This window comes from Anopheles arabiensis, chromosome 2, assembly GCF_016920715.1.
Source record: "Anopheles arabiensis isolate DONGOLA chromosome 2, AaraD3, whole genome shotgun sequence".
In the NCBI taxonomy this organism is placed as follows: domain Eukaryota; kingdom Metazoa; phylum Arthropoda; class Insecta; order Diptera; family Culicidae; genus Anopheles; species Anopheles arabiensis.
This window is the reverse complement of record NC_053517.1, coordinates 6,094,766-6,122,441: the sequence shown is the minus strand read 5'-3', so window position 1 is coordinate 6,122,441 and position 27,676 is coordinate 6,094,766. Positions and strand designations below refer to the sequence as shown.

Below are 27,676 nucleotides of genomic sequence, written 5' to 3'. Positions count from 1 at the left end.
TTCCCCTTTTTTGATGGCCATTCAACACGAACACAATATGTCTAGCGTTAAAGAAGTGCGCTGATGCGAAAATGATGAGATCGCATCAGTTGTGCAAAGTCAGCCCTGTGTGGATGTGTATGTGTGTTAGTGTAGATCAACATAATCCATATCACGGCGTGGCACCCCTTTTCTAGCTTGCCGAGCAAACGCCCAACCGATGAAGTACACGACTAGCAGAAGCTTCGGGTACATGTGATACGATAACGAAATTGAACTTCACATCCCTTTGTGGCAACGTCTAAAATCAATCAGCGTAAAAGCGAAACAACCAAGCAAAGAAACGCGCGTTATCTAAATAATTTCCACATTACACGGTGTAACTATAGTTTGATGTACGGCGTAATTGATTTTTGCGCAAAGTACTACAGCACCGATGGTGAACTGTCCGTGTTGTCAAAGAACTCTCTTTCTTTCCCCCACAAAACACGCTTTTAACGGCGTGAAATGCATTAAATTTGTCACCACACTGTACTACGCGTTGCATACTTTGGGGCGCCTTTTGGCAGCGAAGCGCAAGACAGCACAACACAGAACGCCTAAAGCTATGCAAATCGCAATGACAAAGTTGTTTCGTTTATGGTTTTGTTAATGGCTTCGCATTTCACTCCGTCTATTAACCTTTTTCTGTAATCCTTTTAAGACGCTGTTCTGTTCCTTTCCCAAAAACACCTAGGAGCAGAAGCATTGAAGGGATAGCCGGCAAGCGGGGCAAGATGCTCTTTGTTTGTCTGATAAGCGGAATGATGTCCCAGCAGGTTGGTGTAATTTCTGGGGGTTTGCTTGCTTAACGCGTGAGCTTTTTATGCAACTGAGCTGATCAAAAGATTTGGCCAATCCTTTCGGTGCCTTTTCTTTGGCACATCTAAAAGGGAAAGTATGGTAATTGTTGGGCGTGCGACGTTCGGTCCTTCGAGGTAGCGTGCACCAGATGGTGCTTCCGCAGCGGTTTGGATGGTAAGTAGAAATGAAGGGAGTTTGGATGGCCAACCATGCGATTGTGGGCTTTTCATCCCAGCGGATATCCGCTAGTCCCTTTTTTATATTGTTTTTCAGTCTAGTAGAGAAAGCAGGATAACGGCAGAACTCAACCCTTCGTCCCCTTGTAGCGGGAAAAATGAAAAATATTTCCAAGAAATTCCGCCAAAGATAACGTGCATGTTATCCTTGGGCGGTTGGCCTTCGTTCCATGTTCCAGACAAAATAATATACAAGCTAGATTAGGAGAGGAGATAGGTAAGATAAGCAAGATTGTTTTCTACGGTAGCGGAGGATGGTTTCACAAGCGGCAACACAAAAAGGTAACGGGTAAAATATGAAAACGCTGTAACGAAAGCACTAAAAGCAGAAAAATACGACCATTCAAGAGCAGCATATCACACATCGCATCGCGCAAAACAGCGACAAAGACCGGCCAGCTCACACGGAACCGACAATGGGTGATAATGGTCGTTACGCTCATTTTATCTTTTAATCATAAGTTCCGCCACAATGTGTGGACGACGACGGGTGCATGGGATATCGTGGTAATTGAAATTGTTTGTGAGGTTTTCCACCTTCCATCGAGCGACAATCATATGTTTCCATTAAAGTTGTACCGTAGCGTAGCGGCACTTAATGAAGGGACGAAGCAACGGGTCAAACCCACCAAGGCAAGATCATTCGGGAGAAGTTTTGCGTCTCCGAATTGGAAGGAAGTTTTGTGCATATTTTCTCTTGCATCTTCGCAAGCTCGAGCTGTGATTCCATCACGATGGAAGACAAACTTTGGTCCCGGATAACACTTTTCTGTTTCACAGGCACAAGGAAACCATTTGTTTGGATCAAAAGGGGCACGTGACAGAAAGCGCACCAACTTTGCACCGAAACACAAACGCTCTCGAGCGTCGCACATAAAGGGAAAGTTGTTATCAAAATTTGCCCCCCCCCCTCGTTAGGGGGAAGCAAAAGTTGAGTCCTTTTCATCCATCTATCAACCCGTTTTGCATGCGGTTTTGTTAATGGGAGGGATTGCGTTTCCGGCAAGGGATTTTGTTCGCCGTAGCGTTGTGGTGTTTTCTTTTGCAGCAAAGTTGGAGTTGATTTTTGTTGTACATCTATGATCTCTCACGACCACTTTTATAACTGGACCACAGCCAGGAAGCTCGAAGAGAAGCGATAACGTCGTATTGGATGATATTGGATGGGACGCAATTAGCAATCGATTCCATTTAGCAAGCAAGAGCTCCGAGGTAGCTTAAGAGCTCTTACCCAGCTAATTATGGTTGCTAATTCGACAAGTTTGTGCGTCGTCATCGATAGCATTGTCATCCGCCCCGCCAAAGAACCGTTAATGTAATGCCAACGACATATTCGGAAAACTACTTCGATTTCCTTTGATGGAATTAGTCCGAATCGACAAAAGCCACGCAGAAGGAAACATAAGCACATTGACAAGGACATGAAACGGTGGTTTGGTGTTGTAGGTTGCATAACTTGAGGCGTTTTTGTCCACTTGCTACTCCCCCTTAAAGTATGCAAATTGATTGTTTACTGCGTAGCGTAATTAGCTAAAGTAGTATTCTTTCTCCCGTGGCAGTCCCGAGGTGCAGTCGTCAACTCGAACGACTCAATAACATGCCCGTCATGAGTTCAAGCCTAGAATGGACCGTCCCCCCGTAGCAAGGATTGACTATCCGGCTGCGTGGTACTGAATTAAGTCTCGAAAACCTATATAGACTGGCATATCCGCGTAGCACGTTACGCCAAATAGAAGAGTATTATTTCTGGTGTTTGTGAAGCGCCTGAAGGTATGCAAAGCTGCTTTGCAATTTCAATTTAGGAGGATGCTTGTTAGGCAAAATTGTAAAAATTTGAAGCAAAAGCAGCTCAAACTTTACCTATCCCTCCAGAATGTCTACTAATCGATCTAACCAACAGGGGAATAAGTATAGCACGAAGTAGAATACTATTTCAGGGACAAAATCAAACCCATCCTCCTTGGGCTGCATTGGGCATTTCTCAAGAGCCCTCTTTACGGATTCCATTCACGGTTTTGCTCGGCCGCTCGTTCAGAAGACACTTTAGGCAATGGAGCATCAGCATCGGCTGCATCCCGTTCCCAACGTGCGTAACTACCGAACGAATGGTCATTCCGTGCTATGAGTGTTGCATAAGCACAGGCGTTAATGTGCCGCCTTCGGATTCGAACGAGCACGCATCAATCTAATGGCACCCGGCACGCCCGCAATCCATTTGTTTAACTTTACCCACATAAAGCCCCAAACTCGAGAACGCTGGTCAACACTTAGAAGCAAGCGACGAACACCATAGCGATTGATATGCACACATAGACGCACAGCACACAAGCAGCGAAGCGACGGCAATGCAGCATTAGCGCGGGGCAACACCGAAACTAGAGCCAACGAGCGTATATGTACCTTACATGTTGATTGTACTGATTGCGTCGCTGTCGTATCGGCACCAGGTGAAACGCACCGTAAATCAGCGGGTTGATCAGGCTGTTCGACATGCCGAAGAAGAAGATGCCCGACTGCAGATCCTCGCCGAACTGTAAGCGCGGTGGAAAGAGAGGGCGGGAAACAGGGTGTTAGTAAACATTGGCGCACGGACAAACCCCTTCAACCGGGGGGGTGAGGGGGCACTTACACGCTCGGTCGGATTCAGGAACATGAATATCAGCATCATGATGTAGTACGGTGTCCAGCACACGACGAATGCCACCACGATGACGACGGATATCCGGAGGGACTTCATCTTCGCCTTGTGTATCAGCCGCTGACGGTTCGTGTCGGAGCGCCGATAGTACGTCGTCCGGTCGACGGCCGACGTATCGATGCGGAAGATTTTTTCACTACCTGTAAAACGTTCACGAGCAAAAAAAATATGGTTCAGAGTAAGGCACGAAAAAACAACCCACCAGAGGAACATTAAACCCACTAAAAGACAAGCCCAAAGCAACAAAAAAAAAAGAACAGGAAGCTTTCTGTTGTGTGTATTTTTGGGGAGGTGAAACTGATAGCAATTTGAAGCGAAAACGGAATCATCTTCTCGCCTGCCGCACACATAAAAAATGGATCGATTCCGTGATGCGATGCCAATTTTTGGCAATAATTTATGGAATGGTTTAGGTTATGCAGTGGTTTTGGAGGAAATGGACGTCCCAAAAGAGAGGCCGAAAAAAGAAGGCAGCTTAATGGCACCCGGGATCGTGAACCCGGCAGCCCGGACGATACACATCCTGGGCTGGGTGAGTATCGTTCGTTGCGGGGAAGATTACAACATTACCGGTCAAAGCAGGCGCTGCAACACACCATCAACCATCGGCATGATCCAGAATGATTGAAAAAATACGTTAATCTTTGCGGTTGGGAGATGATTTATATTAAACGAAAATTTATACGATTGCAAATGGACACTACTTGGTGTTGAGGAATCGTTTGATTTCTGTTTGGATCGTACAACTGTACCGTTTGAAGTTTCATTAAACTAATTTAGCACGTTCCGGGTCGCTCTTCTGATTCCGACACGCCTCGTGTACTGGTTGTTAGTCATAAAAATGATCCTCACATTGAGCTTGATTACATTCCGTTTCTGGGAAAATTTAATATCCTTGCGGACATGTGTAACACATCGCCCCGTTGTGGCGTGCAGGTCTCACACGTGCTGCATCACGCTGTGAGTTCGACACATGCCGCCAGCCACCAGAACTGCATGCATAACTCTGTTCCGAGAGAGTCACAAGGGTGGAGCTGTTTGTTATGATAAACATTACAAAAAAGTGAACCGAACTCATTCTCAGTAAAAAGGAAACTGTTTATTAATTAATTACGATGCCGTGAAGCGCTAGCAACGGGGAGCGTGCACGTAAAAATATCTGAAAAAGTTCTATTTTCGGAAGCACTGCAGGCGCTACCATCCACCGAAACACTTTTGCTCGCACGCCTTTCTCCAGGCTTTACAGTGGCATATCTTTTTTTGTTTTTTGTTTTTTTTTTCGTTTTGGCTTCCTTCCGTACCGGTCCGTTTGTACCTGTGCGGAAATTTAATTTACTATACGCACGCACAGCATATTGCCCCTTGCGCAAGCGGGAAATATGGTCTAGAAATGTCAAACTTTGCAAGGCGTGTCGTATTTCATGATGCTGTCGGTGGCTGGATGGATGCAAAGATGGAAAAAAGGTGGCGTGCCATAGCAACCGGAAGAAAAACACATACAAACACACACAGCATCCAGTGCGCAATGGGGAAAACGCAACGAGAATTTTAAGCCGCAATGCTAAGAGACACGTTTAGCCACGTTTTGCTGTCAACTCGAAGCGGGAATTATGCTAACCAAACCGAGGCTGGGAAAACACCAAGCAATTTAAAAGCCAGAACCAACCATTACCCATTGCCGACCGAAAAGGACAATCTGTAACGGCAAGGAGGTGGCAATAAGGATGGGAAGTGCTACCATCTAAAGTCGTCTCAACTACTGCGGGTACCATATTCTTGCCGCTTGTTAATACACGGCGGTGCAGATGCGTGGTGGAAAATTTATGGACGTAGATCAGTTTCCGTCACCGTTTTCCACCATCGTACCGACTGGTCTGGTCACTGAAAGTGTGTGTGTGTGAGCGTCGAGACAAATGGGGCTGCCTAAGCGCTTTCTCGAGTAATGCCACCGGGACGCCATTAACCTTTCGGAACGATTTCGCAGCATTCCATTGACCGAGCGTCTACAATTTTGTACAATTTTCAAACCATTTGCATGAAGTTTGCGCGGTGGTGTGGAGAACGAAATTTGATTTTCCACTCACGGATGAGTTACGGGGAATTCTGGTAGAATTCTGATGAATCAAGTGCTGACGTTTGCCGCGAAACGAGCGTGTCTCGAGCAGTGAAAGTTTCATCACATTCGTTTATCGAATTAAGGAGTGTGGCACAATTCCTCATCACTAACCATTTGCTGGCAGGTTTTGAGAAGATTTGAGACCGCAAATGAGTTCCACTGAAAGTTTGTACGCGGGCTAACCCGATTAACACACGCTTGAGGTGAGCGGTGGTGTGAGAACGTTCGCCCAAAGTAATACAAGGTTTTCCACGAGTTCTCATAGCCGTGAGACACTTAATGAACTCTTTCTAACGTGAAATGAACTTAATGTAATGGGAATTGGACTCTATAGCACCCTTGTTGGACAAATCCAATACGAATTTCGAAGGAGCCTGTCCAAAAAGGGTGCCATAGAGTCTAGTAGGAAAGAGTCAAGGAAGTGTCCCACAACTATGATCGTCCCCTGGAAAACCCTGTAACTCACTGCTGTGACGGTGGTGGTACACACACACACTCGTGCTTTTACAATGTTGGAGGCATGTGCGTGTACCGCAACACAATTTCATATTCAAAAGCTGCCGAAAAGGCTTACACTTTGTGATACAGTTATAAATAAAGCGGTCGGTCGGTCGGTAGTACAGCACGCTTCATAAATATAAGAACAAAACGGTCAAATTAAATTACGTGCCACGAAAGCCGCCGGAGAGCGGCATGCAATAAATCATTTATCATGCGACGAACTACTATGAAGATACTAGGAAGAGAGAAAAAAAACTCGCTATGGTGAGCAACAAAATTTGATTAGGGGCATGGGCCCGGAGGCCCGTACACAATCCTATTCACTGTCAACAAGTAAATCCAGTCCGGGTGAGAGATGTCAGCGTGAAGCGGGAAATATTGAAAATGGGGGAAACGCTTTGATATGAGTATGATTGATTTTTATTCATTTCCGCATACCTCCCCTCACAGTGGAAATGAACCACACATTTGCAGCCTATTTCTATTACACTATAATAATCGGATTATGCGGCATTTTGCGAAAAAAAAAAAACACACACACACAGCCATCGTGTGCGCCGAAACGTACCAGGCGGCTCCATCGGCAAACGTGGCTCGGGGCGGGACCGACCGTGTGCCGGTGGCGTTGTTTGTAAATGTGATGCCTCAATATTTGCTTTTGGGTCTGTGTGATGTGTGAAAAATGTAAAAGGAACAAGTTTTCGTTTTTAATACAATTTTCACGCTTTTTATCACATTTTTTCTTTACGGGTGGTTTCCAGGAAGGCAACATGTACACATTTTGCACACACAATAAAACGAGCTCAATGTGTTGGTTTTGATTTTTCGCAGAAATCGAAATCGAAATACGATTCGATCCCAAAATAATCTAATTTATGCTACTGTCTCACACAAACACACACACATACATATACATGTCAGGCGCATTCGGCGGAAAACAGCCTGCTGAGTGAATGCTGCAATAACTTATCCAAGCGTTTGGCGCCTGTTGCAGCGACAATTTGCCGCAACGCAACGTAAAATCCGTAAAATCGACACGCAAAGCGATGCTTTACTGAAAGTTTAAGTGTACGTCTCGCACGAGTACCCGTAGCGCCATTTTATTATTATTTTTTTTGCTCCCTTTCCGCAAGCTGTTGAGCTGCGCGCGATGCTGTATGCGGGGCGATGGGTTTCGAACATAAATAAGTGTCAGCAGCAACGAATTCGGGTCTGGGCGAGGCAGATTTCCCTTCCCGCTCTTCCCTCGCGCTCCTGCTTGGGCGCTGGAATTATAAAGTTCCCCGGGAAAGGTTAAAGAATGTCGGCGAAGAAAGTTTCCACACATCCACGCTCCACGGACGCGTTTCGGCTGATGCGATTCCCGGTTGTATGCGGGTGAATTTGTATCCCTGCGCGTGTGAGTGCATGCATGTATGTGTACGGGAATGTGGATAAAGGAACATATTGTAACAGACAGTTTGTAAAGTGCGCACAGCATAAAACAACAATCCATCCCCCCCACATCCAGATACAGATAAAAACGAGGGGCAAACATTTCGGATAAAACTAAAAATAGAACATACATTCGCTGTAGTATGCGTACGGGCATAACAGTGAGTGGGGGTTTGGCTCTCGTACGTCTTTGGTGGGAGAAACTGTGCGTGTTTGTGTGACTCGTAGCATTGTCCTTCACCCTGTGTGTGCCGTTCCCGACGCTCCCGGAAACAGATAGCGTATGTGTGTGTGTGTGGTTGATATATTTTTGGTCCACTTCAGCTGTTGCTGGTTATGTTAGGCTTGCTTCCTTGATTTATTGGCCGAATTCTAGGAAAATGAGCCAACCGGGGACGTCCCTTTTTACACGGTTTTTGCTGACCTTTTTTTTTGTGTTGAACTTTCCCGAGACGCATAGTGTCGACATATGGGGAAGATAAGGTGAGTTTGGACATTTTCCGAGAATGGTCCCGATCTGACCCTCGGGGAGTAGTATGAATTTACATCGACCCGCACGGCGTGTTGCAAAAACTTTATTTGCTTCGACGCTTTGTGCTACACACTCATGGTTGGCTTAGCTTGGTCGGGTTCGTAATTAGAAAGTATAATTCCTTATGAATTTAAAATGAATTTTTAACCCATTTCGGACGCATTTTTGCATAGATTCTTGAAATTATTTTGCCCATATCAGCGTTCAACACTTTGCAACCCACAATAACATTCTCTCCTAACGTATGGACAGGTTTTTTAGGTTCCACCTGCAGAAAGCTTTTAAAAGAATACATTCCAAAAAAGCACCAACCGTTGAGGTTAAAAGCGTCGAATGAATTTCCAGCAACCATTCTGGCGTGCGAAACGGCGTGTCGTACATTTCAATTATCGTTGTCTTTACTTCCAGCTCGGTGCATATGTTGAGCGCTGGACCATCATTCAGGCAGCAACAGCTTTTAGCTTGCAGGTACAAGTTAATTGAAATGGAAGCGTATAGCGTTGTATTACACAGTAGGAAAAAAGGCAACGGAAAAAGGCTGTGAGAAAAGCGTGTTGCATGCATGCACCGAAACTAACCAGGTGCAACATAGCTGTTGCTGCACCATTTCACCGTTTGACAGTGCCAATTGATTGGCTTCGTTGCTGCACTGGTTGTCGATGGATATTGTTGCGTCCAGCAGCTGGAGATAATTGATTTAACAGCTGGCGAGAGATCATTGGCAAAGTAACATCTTAGAAAGTGAGCTTTCTACTGCTGGGACAGCGCGACCATTGAACTAACACATTTGGATGCCAATGGGATGGCTTTTGCACCAGTAAGTCGCTTCGCTTTGCAATGATGAACGAGAAAGTTTCAGTAAAAGTTTCAGCCATTTTCAGGAAATTAAATTTTCCACCAATTTAATATGAACCGACTGGTGATACTGTTAGTTCGAGGGTTCGAGCATTTTATTCCCTTTTTTATGGGCCATTTGCGAGAATCGTTTGTCGCATAATACTTAAAGTGTTGTTCTGGTGAAGCCCCCCGCTTTTGCGCTTCATCGCAGAAAAAGGGGACCAATTTAGATTGGCCCGGGTCGGCAAAAACAACCCCACTCCCGGTGATGATATGGCATTAATTTGTCGGATCAAATTGCCCCACTGCCTGCTTGCCTTTCGGCGTTGTCGCCCGGTATGCGAATGGTAGGACACGCCACTCCCAAGCGTAGAAAAAGGTATGCCGGACGTCCAATGCAAACGACGAACGTCCCTTCTGCTGATTGATGGAGTCTGCCATGGAGCTTTGGATCGGATGCAAATCGGGTGAAAACGAAACGGTTATGAATAGGCTTTTTTCGGTTGTCTACGAAGAAAAAGATTGGGCCACTGACGTAACCTAAATAAACTCGAATGGAAACGGGGGAAAAGGTTCTGGATGGTTACCCAAAAAGGTTGAAATCGAGAACGCTTTAAGAAGTATGTAGCAAAGCATGCGGGATGGACTTCTGTGCTTCCGATGTGCCGAGCGTGGAACAGGAATGAATTCATTATTGCAAAAAGGTCAGTTTACAAACGCAAGCTCAGTTGTTTGCGTTTTGCCTTGCCTGCCCCTGTACAGCAAACCATGCCATCGAGCAGCAGCTGAACCAGGGCCATGGTCCTTTGTGTGCAGTGCAATGGCGTGCGGAGAGCAAATAAAAATTACACAATTTGCACCAACCGAAGCAGCATCTCGGGAGAGAGGAAAATTGCAAAAGGGAAGTTGTTTACCGGGTTCGGAATGGAAAGCTAGGCAAAGCGTTCACCTTGATCGGTCCATAACCCTGCGATCTTTTATGCTCTCACCTGGCCTGAAGCCGTGAATGATTCCTCGAAACAAGGGGCGAATGGTTTTTGGTAAGCGTTTGTTAATAATTTTCCAACCAAAAACCCCGTGCTCTTCTTTAATTAAAACCCCAATCCAATAGTGCGTAGTTCTTGAGAAGTGTTTGTAAAAGAGAAACGTTCCTACAAATAGACAGACCGAATTTCTGTCTAACTCGCTCGATCTTTTTGTGCTGGCATTTTAGCTGGAAAAGGTGAAGCCGAGCGAGTGAAGGACAACGGTTATGCTCTAATGGCTTGAAGGCTACTTTTCCAACAGTGCAGAAAGCAAACATTTCTTTGAAATAGTTAGTGCTTATTGCTTTTTTATAACAAACGTTCTGTAATGCGGATTGCCTACATTAGGGCGGATTTGAAAATCCTTCAGACAATCTGTCTGGGAAGCGCAAGTGATGCAATGAAGTATGTTTGTATCTTTCTTGAAACAAATTAATTAATTTGCAACAAATAGTAAAGCACACATGCATGCAATCACACACACACAGAGGTCTTGCTTACATATTTTATGACTATGATTTCGAGTGGAGTTTATTATCTCCAGTGGCGAGTGAAATGGCGTGCACAAGAAGCTTCCCGAATCTGGTTGCTCCACAGCCATCCGTGGGGGGGTCGTGTGTTTCGTGCAATCAACGCATCATTAAACCATTGCTGCAAGCAACACGGTATTATGCTGCTTTCGGTGGCATTTTCTACCAACGTGAAAACAACACCATTAAACCTGAAAGTATTGTGCTGCCCACGTGTCGTGAGTGGGCCTCATTTTGTGCCAATAGAACTAATTAATGACAGCCGCTCATGCTCGACCGCGTGATGGATGGTGTGTCACGGTCTGAGGTTAGATAGCGAAAATCGTTTCGTTTGCGGCCGCGTTTCGCACAGCGATGATAAAGCTTCTTGGCCGGTGGGTAGTGTTTCGTTTCCCCTTTGGAAAGAGTATTCAGCCGAGCGCGTTGTTGGTTGCCATTCATCCCGCGCCAGAGCGTAAATCACTCCTCTGCCTGGGAGCGAGCGGGAAGAAATCCTAACCGAAACGGCCCCCACACCAAACTAATGGTTTATCTTGCAAACGCATCCACCTGCGGTATACCAGGGTGCGGGTATTGTAATGAAAAATACCGTGACATTTAGCGAGAATTGCGTCACACTTACACAATTAACGCGATAAAATCAGTTTGGCGGGAAAACTTTACCCAACCCGACACTCGCTGCCACCGGTAAAAGGGAAGGAGAGTGGACTTTTATTTAAATAATTAGCTAAAAAGTTGCTCGAGTTCGAGGTTCGAATTGATTAAATTGAACCGTTCGGCCCCCGTCAACTGTGAGCTGAGAGTTGCTTTAGCTTTGCGTACCCAAAAAGCCTGACCCAACAAACAAGAATTCCTCCCAAGAACGCAAACACACCGTAATGGATGAGTAGATCGAAACCGTACCGTGCATACCATTAAGCGAAAATTCGCAAAAACAAATCGAAAGTGAGGAAGAAAGTGAGATTGATTCCACTCCAGAGCACGCCACCAGTCCGGACAACCAAAACGCTTCCAATGCAGAGCAACTTCCAATTGGAAGGATGGTCCCTTGCCGCCTCCCACGAAAAAATAGCTTGGGAAAATCTCAATTTGCTAAATTAATTGTTGCCCGGGCAATTAATCACCTTCGCTCGGGGGGCTTTGCAGTGGAAGCCAAACACAAACAGCGCAGAAAGCAGAACCTCTGTGCATCGTACGGAAAGCAAGCGCTGCCTCTAATTGTGAGGCAGTCTTGATTTCTGCACGCTTCGACGATGGCATTAAATATTTAACGAAATTTAAAGGAATTATCGAATCGTTTAAAGGAAGCAACACGAGCCGGCGGCAGGCGGCGTTATAGTTGCTGCCCTCCACAGCAGCGTTCGTTGGCGGAGGGAGACCTCTGTTTTGTGTGGGTCGAGTGGGCAAAACGTGGCTTTTACCGGAGCTTGATACTTACTTGAGATCGTCATGAACGTTGATAAATAGGTGCCGATTAATATCAGCAGCGGAATGATGAACATAAACACCAGCGTGAAGGTCGTGTAGAGCTGCTCCTGCCATCGGTCGGTGTAGAAGCCGTGGGTTACGCACTGGTAAAAGTCCTCCACAAACGGTCCTTTTGCCACCCGAAATATCATCCACTAGAAAGAGAGGGAGAGAGGGATACCATGAGATGAGAAAATGGGATAGAAACCGATTGTATGGTTGTGCGATAGGGGTGAGCGCCAACGCCCGAGTTGGTATGGTTTAAATTCATAACTCCGGACCCGGTTACAGCTCACTGTCTGTGGCCGCTGCATCCTCCGAGAACGGCCCAAACTCCCAAACGGTCCAAAACGTACACCCTGTTGTGGGCTATCGAACGCCCTACCGCATCTCATACACCATCATGACGATGGTGGGCTTGCCGTTGTGCTCTTATCTTGTTGCGCCCAGGACTTGGCGGGGACATCGAGAGCGCTTTGAACTTGTACTAGTTGGGGTGTGCGCACGTGTGCGTGTGCTTTGTGGTAGATTTTATGTTTGTACAAGTTCGAAATTTAACCCCCCCCCCCCCCCCCGTACGCGGTTTTATGGAGAGCGTGTCTGAAAGCACACTCGGGATGGTCTGAATTGCGGATGAATGATGCTTGTGCGCAAAAGTTTAATTGATTCCCGGCGCGTTGTTGTTATTTGGACCGAAGAGTGGCGATGTTGAAGGCTAATCATATCCTCCTCCCCAGAGTGTGGGCAAAGCTCTGCCGAGGATCCATCGAGCAACGGTTGGCTGAAAAGCGGGCAACAGGTTACTTGTCTAGAGGGCAAACACAACAATCTGAAAAGATCTGTAGCATCTTAAGATAGGAGCATGTTCCGGCGTTTTTGATGCTATGCCTTTGCTGTTAACTTTGCTTTAGAAAATCATTCGCCAACCAACGTGCCAAGGATCCAAAAAGGACTTGAATACTGTATAGCAGACAATCTAAATGTAAAATTTCGGTACATTCTTTACCAGACTCCAGGTACTATCTAGTCCGAACGAGTGGGCGATGATACTACCCTCGACGTACAATAGATGGAGAAGGAGAGAAAAAATCAGTAATCTAGTTTACCTCACCTTTAGACCTGTTTACAATTGCGTGCCCGGTTTCTGTGATTTTTGGACTAATCCAATATTGTCCTCTTGGTTTAATAATAGCTTTCCAACTCTTCGGAATGTTGCCGTCCCTTCGAGACAATAAACACTTGAGATTTTCCAGTCAGTGCACGAGCTGGCGGCATCGGGCAATTTTGTCGCTACTGTTTTGTCTTCGCAGAAGGTACAGCGTTTGCGCTAATTAAATATTAATCAGCACACGGTGACGTTCAGCACCCATCGGTTTTAATAAACCCGTCCACGGTTCTGACTTTTTGAAGCATCTTTTTCGCCCAACAATTACAAACAAAATTAAGTAACATTTCTCGTTTTCTTAAGCACATTCTAGAATGAATGATGCATCGAAGATGCTGGGCGGTAGCAAATACGTAACCGTCGTGCGTAAACAAATGCGTAAGGCGTATACAGTGTCAACTGAGAACCCCAAGCGCGTCTGTTGCGTAGGCGGAAAGAGCAAGCAAGGATCATGTTACGCAAAAAATCCTTGCACCAATCCCCCGCCCCCTCCCCATCATTCGAGGGGTGTCCTGCGTTTGATACCGGTCAATAATGATACTTCATAATTGAGTGATTGGCAGCATCGATAACCTTGGCATCTAAGCCGCCGGAAAGCCATTCCTTTTGCAGTGGGTCTTCAGCAGCCCAGCGGGAACACTGCCGGCAGAATAAGCGAAACGTGACGTGGCATGATGAGCGCCATGGAAGGGGCAGCAGCTCGCACACAAACAACAACAGCACAACGATGTGATCTTGACAGGTTTTGATTTTGAAAGGGACGCGTAATTTTCGTAAATATTGGGTAGGAATGAAAGGAAAAGGGACTTTCGATGTTTTGAACGATTCGGTGCAGGCAACGTCAACGTCCCCTCTTATCGACGTACCCTCAGAAGACAGATCAGCACCAAGCGTTAAAAAGGACACTACGTCAACAACTACGAACCTTCCTGCGTACTTCTGCGTTGGGTTCATCAATGGTTCAGTTCGTGTTTTTGTAAGCTTGTACTGAATGGACTCAACAAGTCAAGCTGTGTTCGAGTGAAATGCTCTGTAAAATTGGGAACTCTACATTACAAAGCTGGGTTGCTGTAAGCATGTTGGTAACTAGAACCTTTTCAAACGGTAGAGTTAAATAACAAAATCTCGGGAAACTAATGATCCCCACAGCATTCCCAGACATCACACAGAAAACGAGCGAAATTGGTTTCAATTCGTTAAATTGCCGGTTTTACATAATTCGCTGTATTAACGACTCTAGTGGTGCCATTCAATGAAACACGTTCTAGGAACAACCGAACAACAAATGGTAGGAACTGGTTCCTGCGAAAAAGGCACTGATTGCGTGGTTGCGTCAAAACACGGCACTCTAAATCACCAAAACCAATCTGTTCGAAGTGGCATTTCATCCCGCCTCAGCCAGTCAACCATATCCGGCCATAAAGACCGAGAGTATAAGGGATAAAGATTTGTTCCTGGCGAAAAGCCAACCCATTATTTCCATGGAAAAAAAACCCGCGGCTCCGCGTCAAACGCCGCCATAGAACACAGGATAACGCACAGCATTCGAGGGGAAAGCGTGATTGCTCGAATGGTAGCAGAGAGCTTGCACTTCGCAATCTTTCCCAAAACTGGCCAAAAATGGATCATTTCTGGTTGGAGCTTTGTGTGTGTGTGAGTGTGCATATTTGATTTCGTTATTGAATTTGATTGGCAATTGATTTGGTGCCCGGGTATTGCGTTTGGGCGTAAAAGAGCGCGCGGCACACAGTACGGCGTGGCGCATTGTAGCTGGTGCGCGTCAATAATCTGGAATCTGGAGCCTTACATCCTTGGCACACTGTTCCGTTTGGGTAGGATGGTGCTTGAGGTGGTGCTCTCTCGAAAACCTCTCGGATCGTTGGCGTGGGTTGATAACAGCAAGGCCGAGGCAGATAACAGTTGGTGGGTATTGCTCTTCTTGTTGACAATGAATCTGGAGTACACGGAAAACGAGCTTTATTGAAGACATTTACGCAGAAAACGGCAGATGCGTGTGTGCATCAGATGACAGGCTGCCTACCTATCTCTGGCACAACCGTTAGGTGCACAGCAAGTAGGTGTGACTATGAGGATATTATTTTTCCTATCAAGACCTGTTTCCAAAGAAAATTTGCATTCTGTGTACATGTGCTGGAAATTGGGCGCTTAATAACACAAATAACTTTTGGCGCGATACAGCCTAAACGTATGCAACACTGTAGCTTACTAAGTAATCTTGTTCTTGTTTGGTTGGTTAGTATTGTGGAATCGTATGCTTTGCTATTGTGCTTTTATTTCCCAACATTTTATTGGAATTTTGAAACTGAAGTAATTGTCTCCTTCTGGTTGTTAGAATACAGGTACATTATATTGCTTTTATCTTTTGTACTTTTGAATGAAACACATCGCATACCCGATAACGAAAACAAATCGGTGCGTGCCCTAGCGACAAACACGTGTAAATAGAATCATTATTTTGTGGAAAAGAAAAAAGGAAAGACTCCTCCGTTAACCACCGATAATGTCAATTTTCTCAGTGATTTCACCAACCATTGGTTGGAAAATTTCATTTTACTGTACATTTATGAAGACTTCATTGCAGACGATAGATAAAGTGGTTGAGCGTCTAAATTACCATGTAAATTGACACCGAGATTGCCTGCCAGCGGCTGTCTGCTTGGAGCAGGATCGTTCGTGTAAGGTTAGCACAAAGCTATTGAATTATCATGCGCCGATTAGTTATATTGCATCGATGTTTCGGTTGTCTGGACCCATCTCAGGAGGTTTCCAAGGGCTTCTCTATCCAATGGTTGGTTATCATCCACTTTATTAAGGGATGTTCTAGGCCTGGGGATGCTTAGATTGTCATTTAAATTGTATCAAGTGCTTGGTTTGCTTGCAATTACTCTTTCTTCAAAAATTAACCGTGCAATTCGATTGGTAAGCTATTATCACTTTACACTCGCTTCGTTTAAGGACCTTATGATTGCTGCTCTCATTCTGATGTACTCGTTTTTTGAAGCGAACGCATGAAGTGCGCATACTAGCATAGTTCTGAAAATCAATATCAATAGTTGCCAATTGTCATCAGCATCATTTACCAGGAAGTGAACCACAAACTACGACGAAACAAGTGTCTATTGCCATCAAACAGTTGCAACGTTGCGCATGCTTGCTAACTCAATGAACTTTACCACTAGAACCCGACTACTACTCAGTCCCCCAGAGAAGCAGTCAAAGCATTTGACCTTTTCTCTGTTTTGCAATTTGTTTTCTAACACAAACGAGCTTCCTGTATCGTGCAGACCATACGCTTCTTCTGCTTCCTTGATTAGTAGTTGAACGGACAACACCACCGGAGCGAGTGCAAGAGTATTCGTTGAACATTGGTCCCCTTTCAGTCGAACGGCCTGGCCAACTCCGGCTGCAGCTGGACTTGTGACAGGATCGGTTGATGTAACGCACTTGTTGCCGACTGTCTCGCACTGATTGCACACTTCCACTGCCAAACGGTTGGTTGCATAATTGCTTTCCCTCGCTTTGCATCCGACCGACTGGCTTTGGGCCATCTTCCTTAACCCAGCCACACACACAGTGCCGCCTTCTTCTACATATCGTAGTAGTGTCCCAGAGCGGAGTGCGCGGGGGATGGTTACGAAATTAATTTACCACCAGCTCGTTGTTCAGCAGCCGCATCGGAAACCAGTGTGCCGATAATAGCAATTGCAATCAAGTGCATAATGCTCGACTCGGTGCACAATTTGCCAGATATCCGGACCCTGGTTCTCGAACGATTGAGAGCGCTTCCCGAGAACAATGTCACGGGGAAGGGAAGGGTGCATCGGGTCAAAGGGTGGCACAAGAGTGTTCTCACACGCAGCTACACGCGCAGACGCTTAACGCGGGTGTGTATTAAAATGCACAAAGCCAACGTATCCCCTCTTCCCCAGTAGCAGCCAAGGGCTCTGCGAATTGAATGCTTTGGACACGCTCGCAGCTACGAGAAGTGGACTGTGGGAAGTGGGCACAATGTTCATGCCCAACCATTCTCCCACAGGGGGCTCGATACACGCCAGCCAATCGATAGGAAAGGGCGCGCTGGCTCGCTGGTGAGCGTTTAGTAGGTTTGTAAACATCAAGAGGCACTCAGGTAGCTTTGATTTAGGGCGGTAGTGTAGTACTACCTGGATAGCGGTGGGGTACTCATCGCTTGATGCTAATGTCACTCATCTGTCAGCGAAATGTACGAGAATGATTGGACACAAAATTGTTTGATGTTTAGAAATGATAGGATGAGGTAGGTGAAAGATGTTACACGGCTGTTTGTTGATTGGTTGTCTTCAATGTTGTGCAGACTAAACATGATAAATTTGATGCTCTTTAAATTATCCAAACATCCCACCTTCAGGATTCTAGCCCAATTAAAACCTTTCTAACAAACGAGTATTGTATGTAAGAGTTGGTCCAGCGCTTTTGATGAAACAAGCTGTCACTTTCTATGAACTCGCTGGGGCGTTCTCACGATAAATGCGTAAAATGTCTAACATTCTTTCTTGAAAACATTGCTGAAAACATCCACAAAATATAACATAAAAGAAACACTGTTTGACTAAATCGGCCGTATAATTTCAGCAGCGTATGCAACTGATTCATTAGATCATTTACGCCCTCCTTTGCATACAGGACGGAACAGAGAAATTGATGCTCAATTTGATTGGCATGGATGGTCCAACTAGACGAATTCCAACCGACACGTAAGCGCCGGGAAAGCTTCACACAAAATCACACTAATTGAATGCCACCGCCAAATCCACCAATTTACCTACCGCCGCATGGTAAAACGCATCGACCCTGCAAATTAGCCATCAATATCAGCGATTTTCGGCGAAGCCCAATTCCATCACTTTATCTGCAAAACTGTGGCAAACCGAAGTTAGACGCCGACTCATCCAACACCTCCAACCCCACTCCCGCGGTTATTTCGTAGAGATTCACTAATAATGAAATGAATTAATGCAAACCTCTCCCCCTCCCCTGCTGCTGACCTTGAGCCTGTCTGTGTCGGTCCCCGGCTGGGCAATTAATAGTACGGTGCGCGATGAGCTTGGCTGAGCATATAATCTCAGGCCCTCGGACTCGCATGGACAGGGTTTGACACTATTGCAGGTCGAACGAAAAACAGATTAATTACTCGCCATCAGTCACGAGCTTCACACGAAAGCTCTGGAGTTTTGGAAGTTTTTTTCAATGTTTTGTTTTGCCCACCGAACCGATGCGAGTGCGAGAGCGGTGTAAATTTGGGACAATAAAATGCAAAATGCCTCCGCCGCCACTAATGACGATTAAGGCCGGACATTAAGGCTCATCACATGGGCTGAAGCGCACACGAGCTAAAGCGGACAGGCGAACCGGGTTGGCACTGCACACGTTTATTAAAAACGGCTCAAATTATTTATCCTCTTAACGTTTGGGGAAAAGCTACCGAAATAGATCGGTTCAGTCGTTGAAATCAAGTCGCCATCAAGCGTCTACACCTAACGAGCTACAGATTCTACATATTTATGAAGCTTAAAGATGATAAACCGATAAGCTAGTCCCTTTTGGGATGGGTTTGCCACTGCCAAAGGGTTGTGCGCGGGTTGGGCGTCTTGCCGAATGTTGCCGACGATAAAGCCCCTCATCACAACAACGTGAAATTGAGCTTAATGACATGGGACGCTGCCAGGAGGGTAATTTCGAACCGTAAAGATCAGCTCCCGACATGGACCCAGATGGTTGCGTTTGATTGTGGGTTGAGACGGAGAAATTACCCCTTTAAACAGAAGCCAGCAAGCGCCTAATGGCGGTTACATGTTATTGCGAGTCGAGCAGCATGAATGAACTGAAAAAGGCAGCCGAAAATGGTTGGAGCTAACGTCATCCCCAACACCCGGTCCCAAGGGTTTCGAGAAGGGTTTCGCGCGAAGGTGTTGCTATCATTTATTTTGGGATGTTCTATTTTTGGTGTAGCTCAAAGTCTTTGGGCTTTACAAAGCGAAAACCCTTCAACATAACATGCAGAGAGCTTCCCTTACCTGTGGTGTGCTGAGCAGAAACGATAGCAGATAGGCGACGAACAGAAACCGATGGCAGCGGCGGGCCGTGTTGAGCGACTTCATCGGATACTTGACCGCGACCCAGCGATCGACGCCGACCAGCACCAGCACGTACGTGGACAGGTACAGGCTGAACATCTGGCACAGCTTGAACAGCTTGCAGAACAGGTTGCCCGCGACCCAGTCCACCGTGTAGTACCAGGCGGCCTCCCCGATCAGGCAGAACCCCGTCACCAGCACGTCCGCGATCGAGAGGTGAAAGATGAGCGAGTAGATGGCGCTCCAGTTGTGGCGCGTGACGCGCCGCGACTTGCGGTTCTTCTGGATGTTCCACATGGTGGCGACGTTGCCGAGCAGCGACACGATCGCCATCGCCGACAGGACGATCACCCGGATCACGCCCGACTTGGACAGGGTCGGGGCATGCTCGTAGCAGCTCAGGCCCGGTATCTCCAGCGCGGTACCGTTCTCGAACGCGTAGCTGATGTTCAGCCGGTCGCACTCTTCCCGCGGCAGTATCGTATCGCCCGACTGGGCCATAATGTCGCCGACGAGCGTTACCAGCCCGCTAGACAGTTGATGGACGCCCGGGTGCAGCAGCAGATTGGCGAGGCTTTCGTTCTGGCCGGTGCTTACGTTGGCAAAGGGTGTGCTAGGCGGCTGTGGTTGGTGCTGTACCTGTTGGTGGTACTGATGGGGCGAATGGTGCAGCTGTTGCTGCTGCTGCTGCAGTTGGATGACATTCGCAAGACCCAATCCGAGCGTGAAGGAAGCGTTGCGGGCAATGGACGAAGCCGGATCATGTTGGTCCTCCAATGGAAACGCTCCCGCCATCGAGGCGGTGAAGTTTTCCAGCGCTGCAGATACATTTCCCGAGATCAACTCATACGTGACCGTGGAGAGGTTAAACGATGGCGGCATTTTGCCGCTACCGGCCTGATCAGAAATCTGAAGTGAAACCAATGGGAAACAGCAGTTAGTGTGTGGCATTTACAGATACTGAATGAATTTAGGGGAAAACATCTCACGGCATGAAAACCTACCGGTATTTTTATTTCTGTATTGCCCTTACGTCGACAAAACAAATCAACGTTATCTCTCAACGCCCTTTGTGGGTGGATCTACGTCCTACGCCACTTTCAGCTGATTTGTTTTAGTGTGCGAATTCCTCGCAGAAACGTGTCGGCAATTGATGTTCGCTAATTGGACGCACTTCTTATTTCTAGTCAAAAAGATTACAGTTGTTACATCTCAATTGTTAGCTAATGCGATTCAACACATTCCAAGAATCCCTATCCAGTGACCTATGGTTACAAGAATGATCTTAATGCCTTCCAGCTTTGCTACTGCGTTGCTAGAAACATTGCTTGATTTGCTAAAACTCCGACAATTCTTTGGCAGCAAATGCCAAACATCCCCCCCTAAAGCATCCAGCTGCCGAAAACATTATTTGACCCTAGGGCTCTATTCCCGGGACCAAACAGTTTGAAACATTCACCATTTTATCTTTACCGAGGACAGGATGTGTCCCATCGGACCCGTGGGATTGGGCACATTGTTACTGTTTGTTTTACCCAGAAATGCCAAAAGATAAATGAATGCAGAAACCTTAGAACGATTTGTTGAATGCTGCTTGAGAATGGTGTATCGTTAGTTTCATCATTTCTGCCGGAATGATGGGTTTTTGGGGATGGTATGACTGTTTAATTCCTTCACGTTTCTAAGGAAAAAAGGTCGAGTAACATCTTAAAGCTTCTGAGAGGAGGAGAAAAAAGGTTACATTTTTCATAGCTCTCCAGAGTGGCATTAGTGTCCATGTTGGGAGTTGAGCAAAAGGTTCCCAGCAGGTCCAGAATGCATATACAGCCAAGCGCAAGCTTCCACCATAATACTGCCGACACGTTCCAAGTCATTGTCATTCGCCGACACTTAAGTCAAACCATACATTTTTCATTCGATGTTGCAACGTGCCTCACCGTGCATACGTAGTTGAAGCCAATCCGCATCCCATACACAACATGGACAATGTTTTCCATTATTTTTCCAACATTCTTGCCCAACCCATTCACCCAAGAACGACACACAAGAAGTGGTCAATGTCTCAACAGCCGTAACCGTAATGCTCTCGCGGTGATAAACAATCTGCTCCATAAATTAGTACACCCGGCGGAACGTTTATCACGAGTGGCGTGTAACCGACGCGTAACGGTATGATACTCCGTTATGGGCGCTCTGGGTGGAAGAACTTTTCGGCAGATTTCAAGGTACGCTCGTTATCGCGCTACCGGTCGGTGGTAAATACTTATGACACCATCCATCAACAAAATGTTGTATCTGTGGCGTATGTGGTGCAAAAAGTTCTTTGCCGGCACAGGAAGCCGGTGGTTTTTTTTGTTCGAAACAAACAGGTTCTGCGTGCGCTCCCATCAAGCAGGAAAGTTTCTCCGTCGCTTTCTGGTATATAATACAGTTTGACAGTTCGTCGACAATATTTCAATCATGGGAAAGTTTAGCAATACACTCTCCGTTTTACTTACCTAAAGTACAAAACGATTTGGTTTTGCTCTCCCTAGTATGTAACTAAACCGCTCAAAGTTAGGTACTTTCCCGGCTCGAAATCAACACATTCGCTGTCGTACGTGATTACTCCCACGGCACGGGTGAGCTATTTGTTGATTCGATCCCTCTGACACATCACGCACACTAATGGTGCGCAGGGTGCGTATGAAAGCAGCATTTTTCCACCTCCTCGTTGTTTGGGACGGCGTCTAATACTGGGGATGAAACTTGAAGCGAGTGGATGATGAGCCCACCGTTTACCGCGCCTGACCTCAGTTAAACCTAACCTTCGGCTAATGGTGAACGGATCACTGCACACGGTGGCGAAAAGAAATGGACATTTCGATGTAATTCAATTACACTTCCCCGGCAAGGACGACAAAGACGATGTAGCCTTGGGTTCATTGGATTAGCAGATGGGTAACTGCCGAAAGGTATGTACCTCACACCACAGCGCGTTATGGACGTCTGGGTTAAACAATACACATGGGATGTATTCGAAATAGGAAACTCGGATCCTTCGTCTCAGAATAACAGAACAGGCAGTGGTATGGCAGTTCTGCTAAAAACATCGATGAGCCAGTCTCCAAGAAGTAGGTTGGAAATTGGACAACGGTTCTGGGGAAAATATGATGTACCTTACACGCGCCGCTTGCCTCCAAAACCCGTCAGCCGGAGGGTCCACCACTTTGAAGCAAGTTTGTCACTTTCGTTAAACTTTTCAGCAAATTTTTTTAATAATACGTCGTCCGTTCTTGGTTCGCTCCGTTCTTTCTCGAGGGCTTTATTGGCGTTGACGGAGTGCCCAAAAAAAAAAGACATAAAATATTCATGCTTAGGCTTGTCATGCTTGGAAATGCAGATCCCATGGTGATGATAAAATAAAATGACAATTTTGGTTCAGTTATGTAAATATGTTCACATCTTCACCGTGGCGTAAATTCTACGAAGGCCAATAAGGCTTGAGCAAACACGTGATATCTCGGTGTTAGGGTGCCGCAAGTTATGAATATGAATTGATTTTGCCTCAATGTCTCTTTTTTAAATACATCTTCAAGTGTATCCAAAGACTTTGAAAGTCAAATAACTCATTAAGCTGTAGACAGCTTCAACTGAATCGCTTAAAATATAAAACTCTGTTTGTTTTGTTTTATTTGCTCTATCTAATTGCAACCAAAAGTCGGCTCAACGAGAAGATTGCATGATTCCCCCTCCGAAAAAAGCAACCATTAATCGCCTGGAATCTCATCGTCAAACTGGATTACAATCTTGCATAACCACCACATGTTGGCTGCAGCCAAAAATAACCAGCAAACATAAACCAAGCAGCAGCAGCAGCTCGATGAAGACACGCGAGCAAACCGCATACCTTAGGGGGAGGGGGTTAGCGGAGTTGGAGCTGCGATGTCAGCACAACTGTCGTCCATCCCGGGGGTTCAGCATTTTCGTGTCACAGCGATTAATTGATTCCGGGAAAACTTCGTCACCGAAATGCCGGTACATAATGGACACACGGTTTCATAGAAAGCTTGCCGCCGCCGAAGCTCGTTCGTCGTGCGCAGAAAGATAACGGTCGCGCCCTGTCTCAATCTCCAATCGCAAACAACAGCGCATCCCATGTAAGCTTCTTGTCTGGGAGTATGGGTTTACCGGACAACAGGCCTACAAAGCGCAAAGATGCTCCGAGCAACACGGCAACGTTATTCTATCCAGCCGGGTCGTTGTTGTCAGCCCGCTGGCGAGCTTTCGCAAAGTTGTTAAGAGTAATCGAGAAGCTGCTGGGGAGGGGATCTGTTGTGGCTGATGTTGTGCAAACGTAATGGATCATTTGAATGTGGTTTTTGGGTCGTTTTTTTCGGTGTTAGCGAGTGCAATAAAAAAAAGGGGAAGAGATTGAAACACACTATAAACATGCGGACAAGTGCTTTGGTTTATTTTTATACTGCACACTACATTAGACCAGTGCTGCGGTGCTTGATCGTGTGGTCGTTTGAGCTGCAGCAACAGGGACAGACGGAGACTTTCTCAGGTGTGTGTTTCATCTGGTTAATGGCTTTCTTCTCAAAGGCCTTCCACACAAACACACAGGTTGGAGGAAGTAGAACACGAACAAGTTTATAAGAAACCTTAGCAGTAATTTAATTTCAGCCAAGCAGAATGCGAGACGAACGAATTTTGTCCGCAAGTTTTCGCTCGACCCTCCCCGAGGTCAACGGTTTCGTTCTAGCCAGCCAACCAATGAAGCGTGTAAAGGTACACAATGCCTTTGTGGTCGACGCTTTTTTCCTACATTTTTGACAACAAAAAAAAAACCCCGAAAGAAAAACAACAAGCAAAGCTCTGCTGTGGGACAAAATCCAGCGCAGATTTTACAACATCCAAAGAAATTGGGATGAGGTGCGGGCAAAGTAGAAAAACTAAACAAAAAGCGCAATTAACCAAAATCACTTCATCGGCTGGTGGACGAGCCACACGCACCCTGACTGGGGGCACCGCGGCAAAGCCATTAGCAGGTTGTCGGTTGCTTTCGGTCAGTTGTCAGCTGAGCAGGAGTGGTAGGAGGGAAAGCTTCTCATCCCAAGCAGATCGCTACTTTATAATTTAATGACCCAGTGTGTGTGTGTGTGCGATGCGAAGTGCTCGCGAGAACATTAGCGTGAGCGTAATGAGAACGCAATGGATTTTTTTTCACAAAACACTTCCCATAAGCGGTTGATTAACCCTGACAGTTGCAATTAATATCATTTAAGACTCGTTAGAAGGGGGAAAACACTATGCAATGTTTCAAGTAAACTTTGCGCAATACCTGTGTCAGTAAAGGTACACAGGGATGATCGGTAATTTATTCAAAATTGTTTGAAATTGTGTTTTGAGCATATACAAATACATCCAAAAAAATAAAAAAGAAGCTCCCAGAAAACCCTATTAGGCTTCCCATATTTAAGTAGAAAGGCTAGTTCACTTTCTCGTTCCATTAGAACAGGCAGGTAGCAGGCACATGCGAGCTTTGGAGAAAAGCAACATCAACAACTTTCACCCTTGCAGGCCATCGGATTGACAGCATTCAACTCAATAGAAAAGTTGACCCTTCTAGAACTCTCCCCCCCCCACACACACATACACACACACAGAGGGTCACACATGGGCCCCACAAAAAGGAAACCAGAAGTTGTCCCTTTTCGTACGCACGAGTGAACATGCCCAGACCTCCCTAGGATTAGCATTTCAATTAACGATAGAAACGACTCGTATGTTTATGTGTGATTCCGATCCCTTTCGCCCTCCACTCATGTCCCCCCCTCCCCCCACCAAAAAATATGACCCCAACATTATTTACACATCTCTATTTTCCCATAACGATTGTGATACTGCGGTTTGTTGGCTTCCTGCGGGACGTAATTACATTCGAATTGACGACAAAAGGTCCATATATCGTGCATGGTAATGGAGTTTGAGGCTGTTTTGTGAGTGTGTGTGTTTTTCCAACACTTCCAACACGCTCAAGGAAAGTTGAAACAGGCGTTGAAGATGAAAAGCGTTTACAAAAATAGCTTCCAGCAGGAGGGGTTTTTTTGGGGTGCGAGAAAGCGTCTGTACTTTACTTGGATTACCGCTGGCTGGTGGTGGTAAACTGTCTAAAATGAGATACATTATTTATTGCACCATTCGGGTTTCTGCTTCCCTTTTTCCGTTCACATAGAACGCGAACGCCCGTTTTTTGAAGCTTTCAAGCGCATGCCGTTTAGATGATTGCGTTTGGTATTATTACATTTGCTTCAAAATTACATTCGCTGCTCTGGGGATGGAGGGCAAACTCTCTCTCTCTCTCTCTCTCTCTCTCTCTCTCTCTCTCTCTGTCTCACTAAATCGCGCAGTGAGTTATTGCACCACACGGTTCATTCTTTTGATCCGTTTTGGTTGGCATTAGAATCGGGTGGGTAGAGAGCCCATCAATCCGGTGCCAAGCTTTACCATGCTGTACAACATGTTAGGATCGTGTTTGAAGTCTGAACGCACATTTTTTCGAGCCTTGCAACTTGATGAGCTTTCCATCGAATGAACGCTTTCTTTGGCTTTAGCTTTGCTGTCGAACAATATTTATTTATCCCTTATCTGCCAGACGGGGAACCTGACGGGGCCGAATGTAATGACAAAACACAGATACCTCCGGATTCCGCTTTCGAGAAGAAGACAACCCTAACGAAGGCACGCAATTGTCGGGGTTGAACGATTTGTGCGATGTATCGGGTGCGTTGTCACGATCGATTGAGCACCGCGGGGTCATGTTTATGCATCAAGATAGAGCAAGGGTACCGGTGTGTTGATGTGTACCGTTGGTACAATTGAACCTTTTCTCACCCTCTCTCCCCGGTAAGCTGTCGCCGTCGCTGGAAGTAACGCACTTTACCCTCTTTGCAATGGAAAATCAATCTCTATACGAGAGCACCAGCACGAGAGCTGGCTTTTCGTGTATTGTTTGGCCAAATTGAGCATTCAAACAAGCACACAAACACATCGTATCATCCCCAAAACCACACGCACGCACGAACGCACGCCTGTTGTTATCAATATTTGCTCATATATTGAAGCTGACAAAACGTGCAAAGGCGAGACACTTGCATACCGGCTGGGCGCGCACGCACAATCAAGCCGCTATCGCTTTGGTGACGAGTGGCATTGATGATAGATGATCTGTCAGTCATGTGCGTCAGATTTGGGGCGGAGGATTGAACGGGGATGGGGGGTCACGTTCGATGTGTGGTGAGTTAAGCTAGATTGATTTTTTGTGATGATGACTTTTTGTGGCTCTTGGCACGTTTGTGTAAGGGTTTTCCCCCGCTATTCATTCAAGATTGTGCTCGACACGTGCGTCTGTGTATGTGTGTGTGTACCAAGGGAAAAGTGAAATCATGGCAGATGGCAGGCGGCACAGTCTGCGAAACAATCTGTCTTGGGTTGTGTTTGTGCAACATTGTAAGCTTGTTTTTTTGCTAGGGAAATTGTAGATTGATTTTTTTCTCTTTGGTTCGATTCCCGAACCGACCGCCAAAAAGCGATACAATATACCAGCTACTTGAGCCTATTACGATGTTCTGTGGCCTTCCAGCCTTCCAGTCCGCGGTCGGCACGTATTGCACGTGGAAAATTAAGTAATGCCATAAATAACGCTTTTTCAAACCACGCGCGTGTAATTCAAGAGCAACAAAAAAAACCCTCTCTGGTGCACATTTCTGACAATAAATCATACCCATAACTGTCAGACGGGTTCGCTCAAGACTTCGCCACCATGGGTCGCGTAACATTGTTTCAAACGAAAGCGCGCATTCGAAATGCGTTGACAAATTATTCTTCCTGTGCCAAAAAAAAATGGATCCAAAAGTTGACGTCAGCAGGAACAAGGACGATCTGATGACAAAGTATGTCTGATGGGATGCTGCCACACACACACGCACACAGTGCCGTGCGGGAATGATTTTCTCCCACTTTGAATTTGAGGAATGAAAAGCATACATTTTTATGAGTTCTATTTTCATCCGCCTTCCAACGCAAAAAGAGCGTAAAATGTCAATAGGTTATTATGAGGGGTTCATTACTTTCCAAATTACCTCAGCCTCAACAAACAGTCGAGGTAGAGCCTTACCTTGGAGAAACAAGATTA

At 46.0% G+C, this 27,676-nt stretch overlaps 1 protein-coding gene across 2 annotated transcripts in view; it reads right to left on the bottom strand.

Annotated features, from left to right (window-relative positions):
- LOC120893465 (gonadotropin-releasing hormone receptor) overlaps positions 1-27,676 on the bottom strand; it is a 37,868-nt gene that overhangs the window by 1,361 nt on the left and 8,831 nt on the right. The window contains exons 2-5 of one of the 2 annotated variants that reach the window (XM_040295386.1): positions 19,438-20,406; positions 12,170-12,353; positions 3,688-3,896; positions 3,464-3,589 (exon numbers count right to left, since the gene is read on the bottom strand). In XM_040295386.1, the coding sequence (XP_040151320.1) occupies positions 3,464-3,589; positions 3,688-3,896; positions 12,170-12,353; positions 19,438-20,379 (1,461 nt within the window). In that variant the 5' untranslated portion in view covers positions 20,380-20,406. Of the gene's footprint in view, positions 1-3,458; positions 3,590-3,687; positions 3,897-12,169; positions 12,354-19,437; positions 20,407-27,676 lie in introns of both variants that reach the window. The other variant, XM_040295385.1, reaches the window with a different exon arrangement.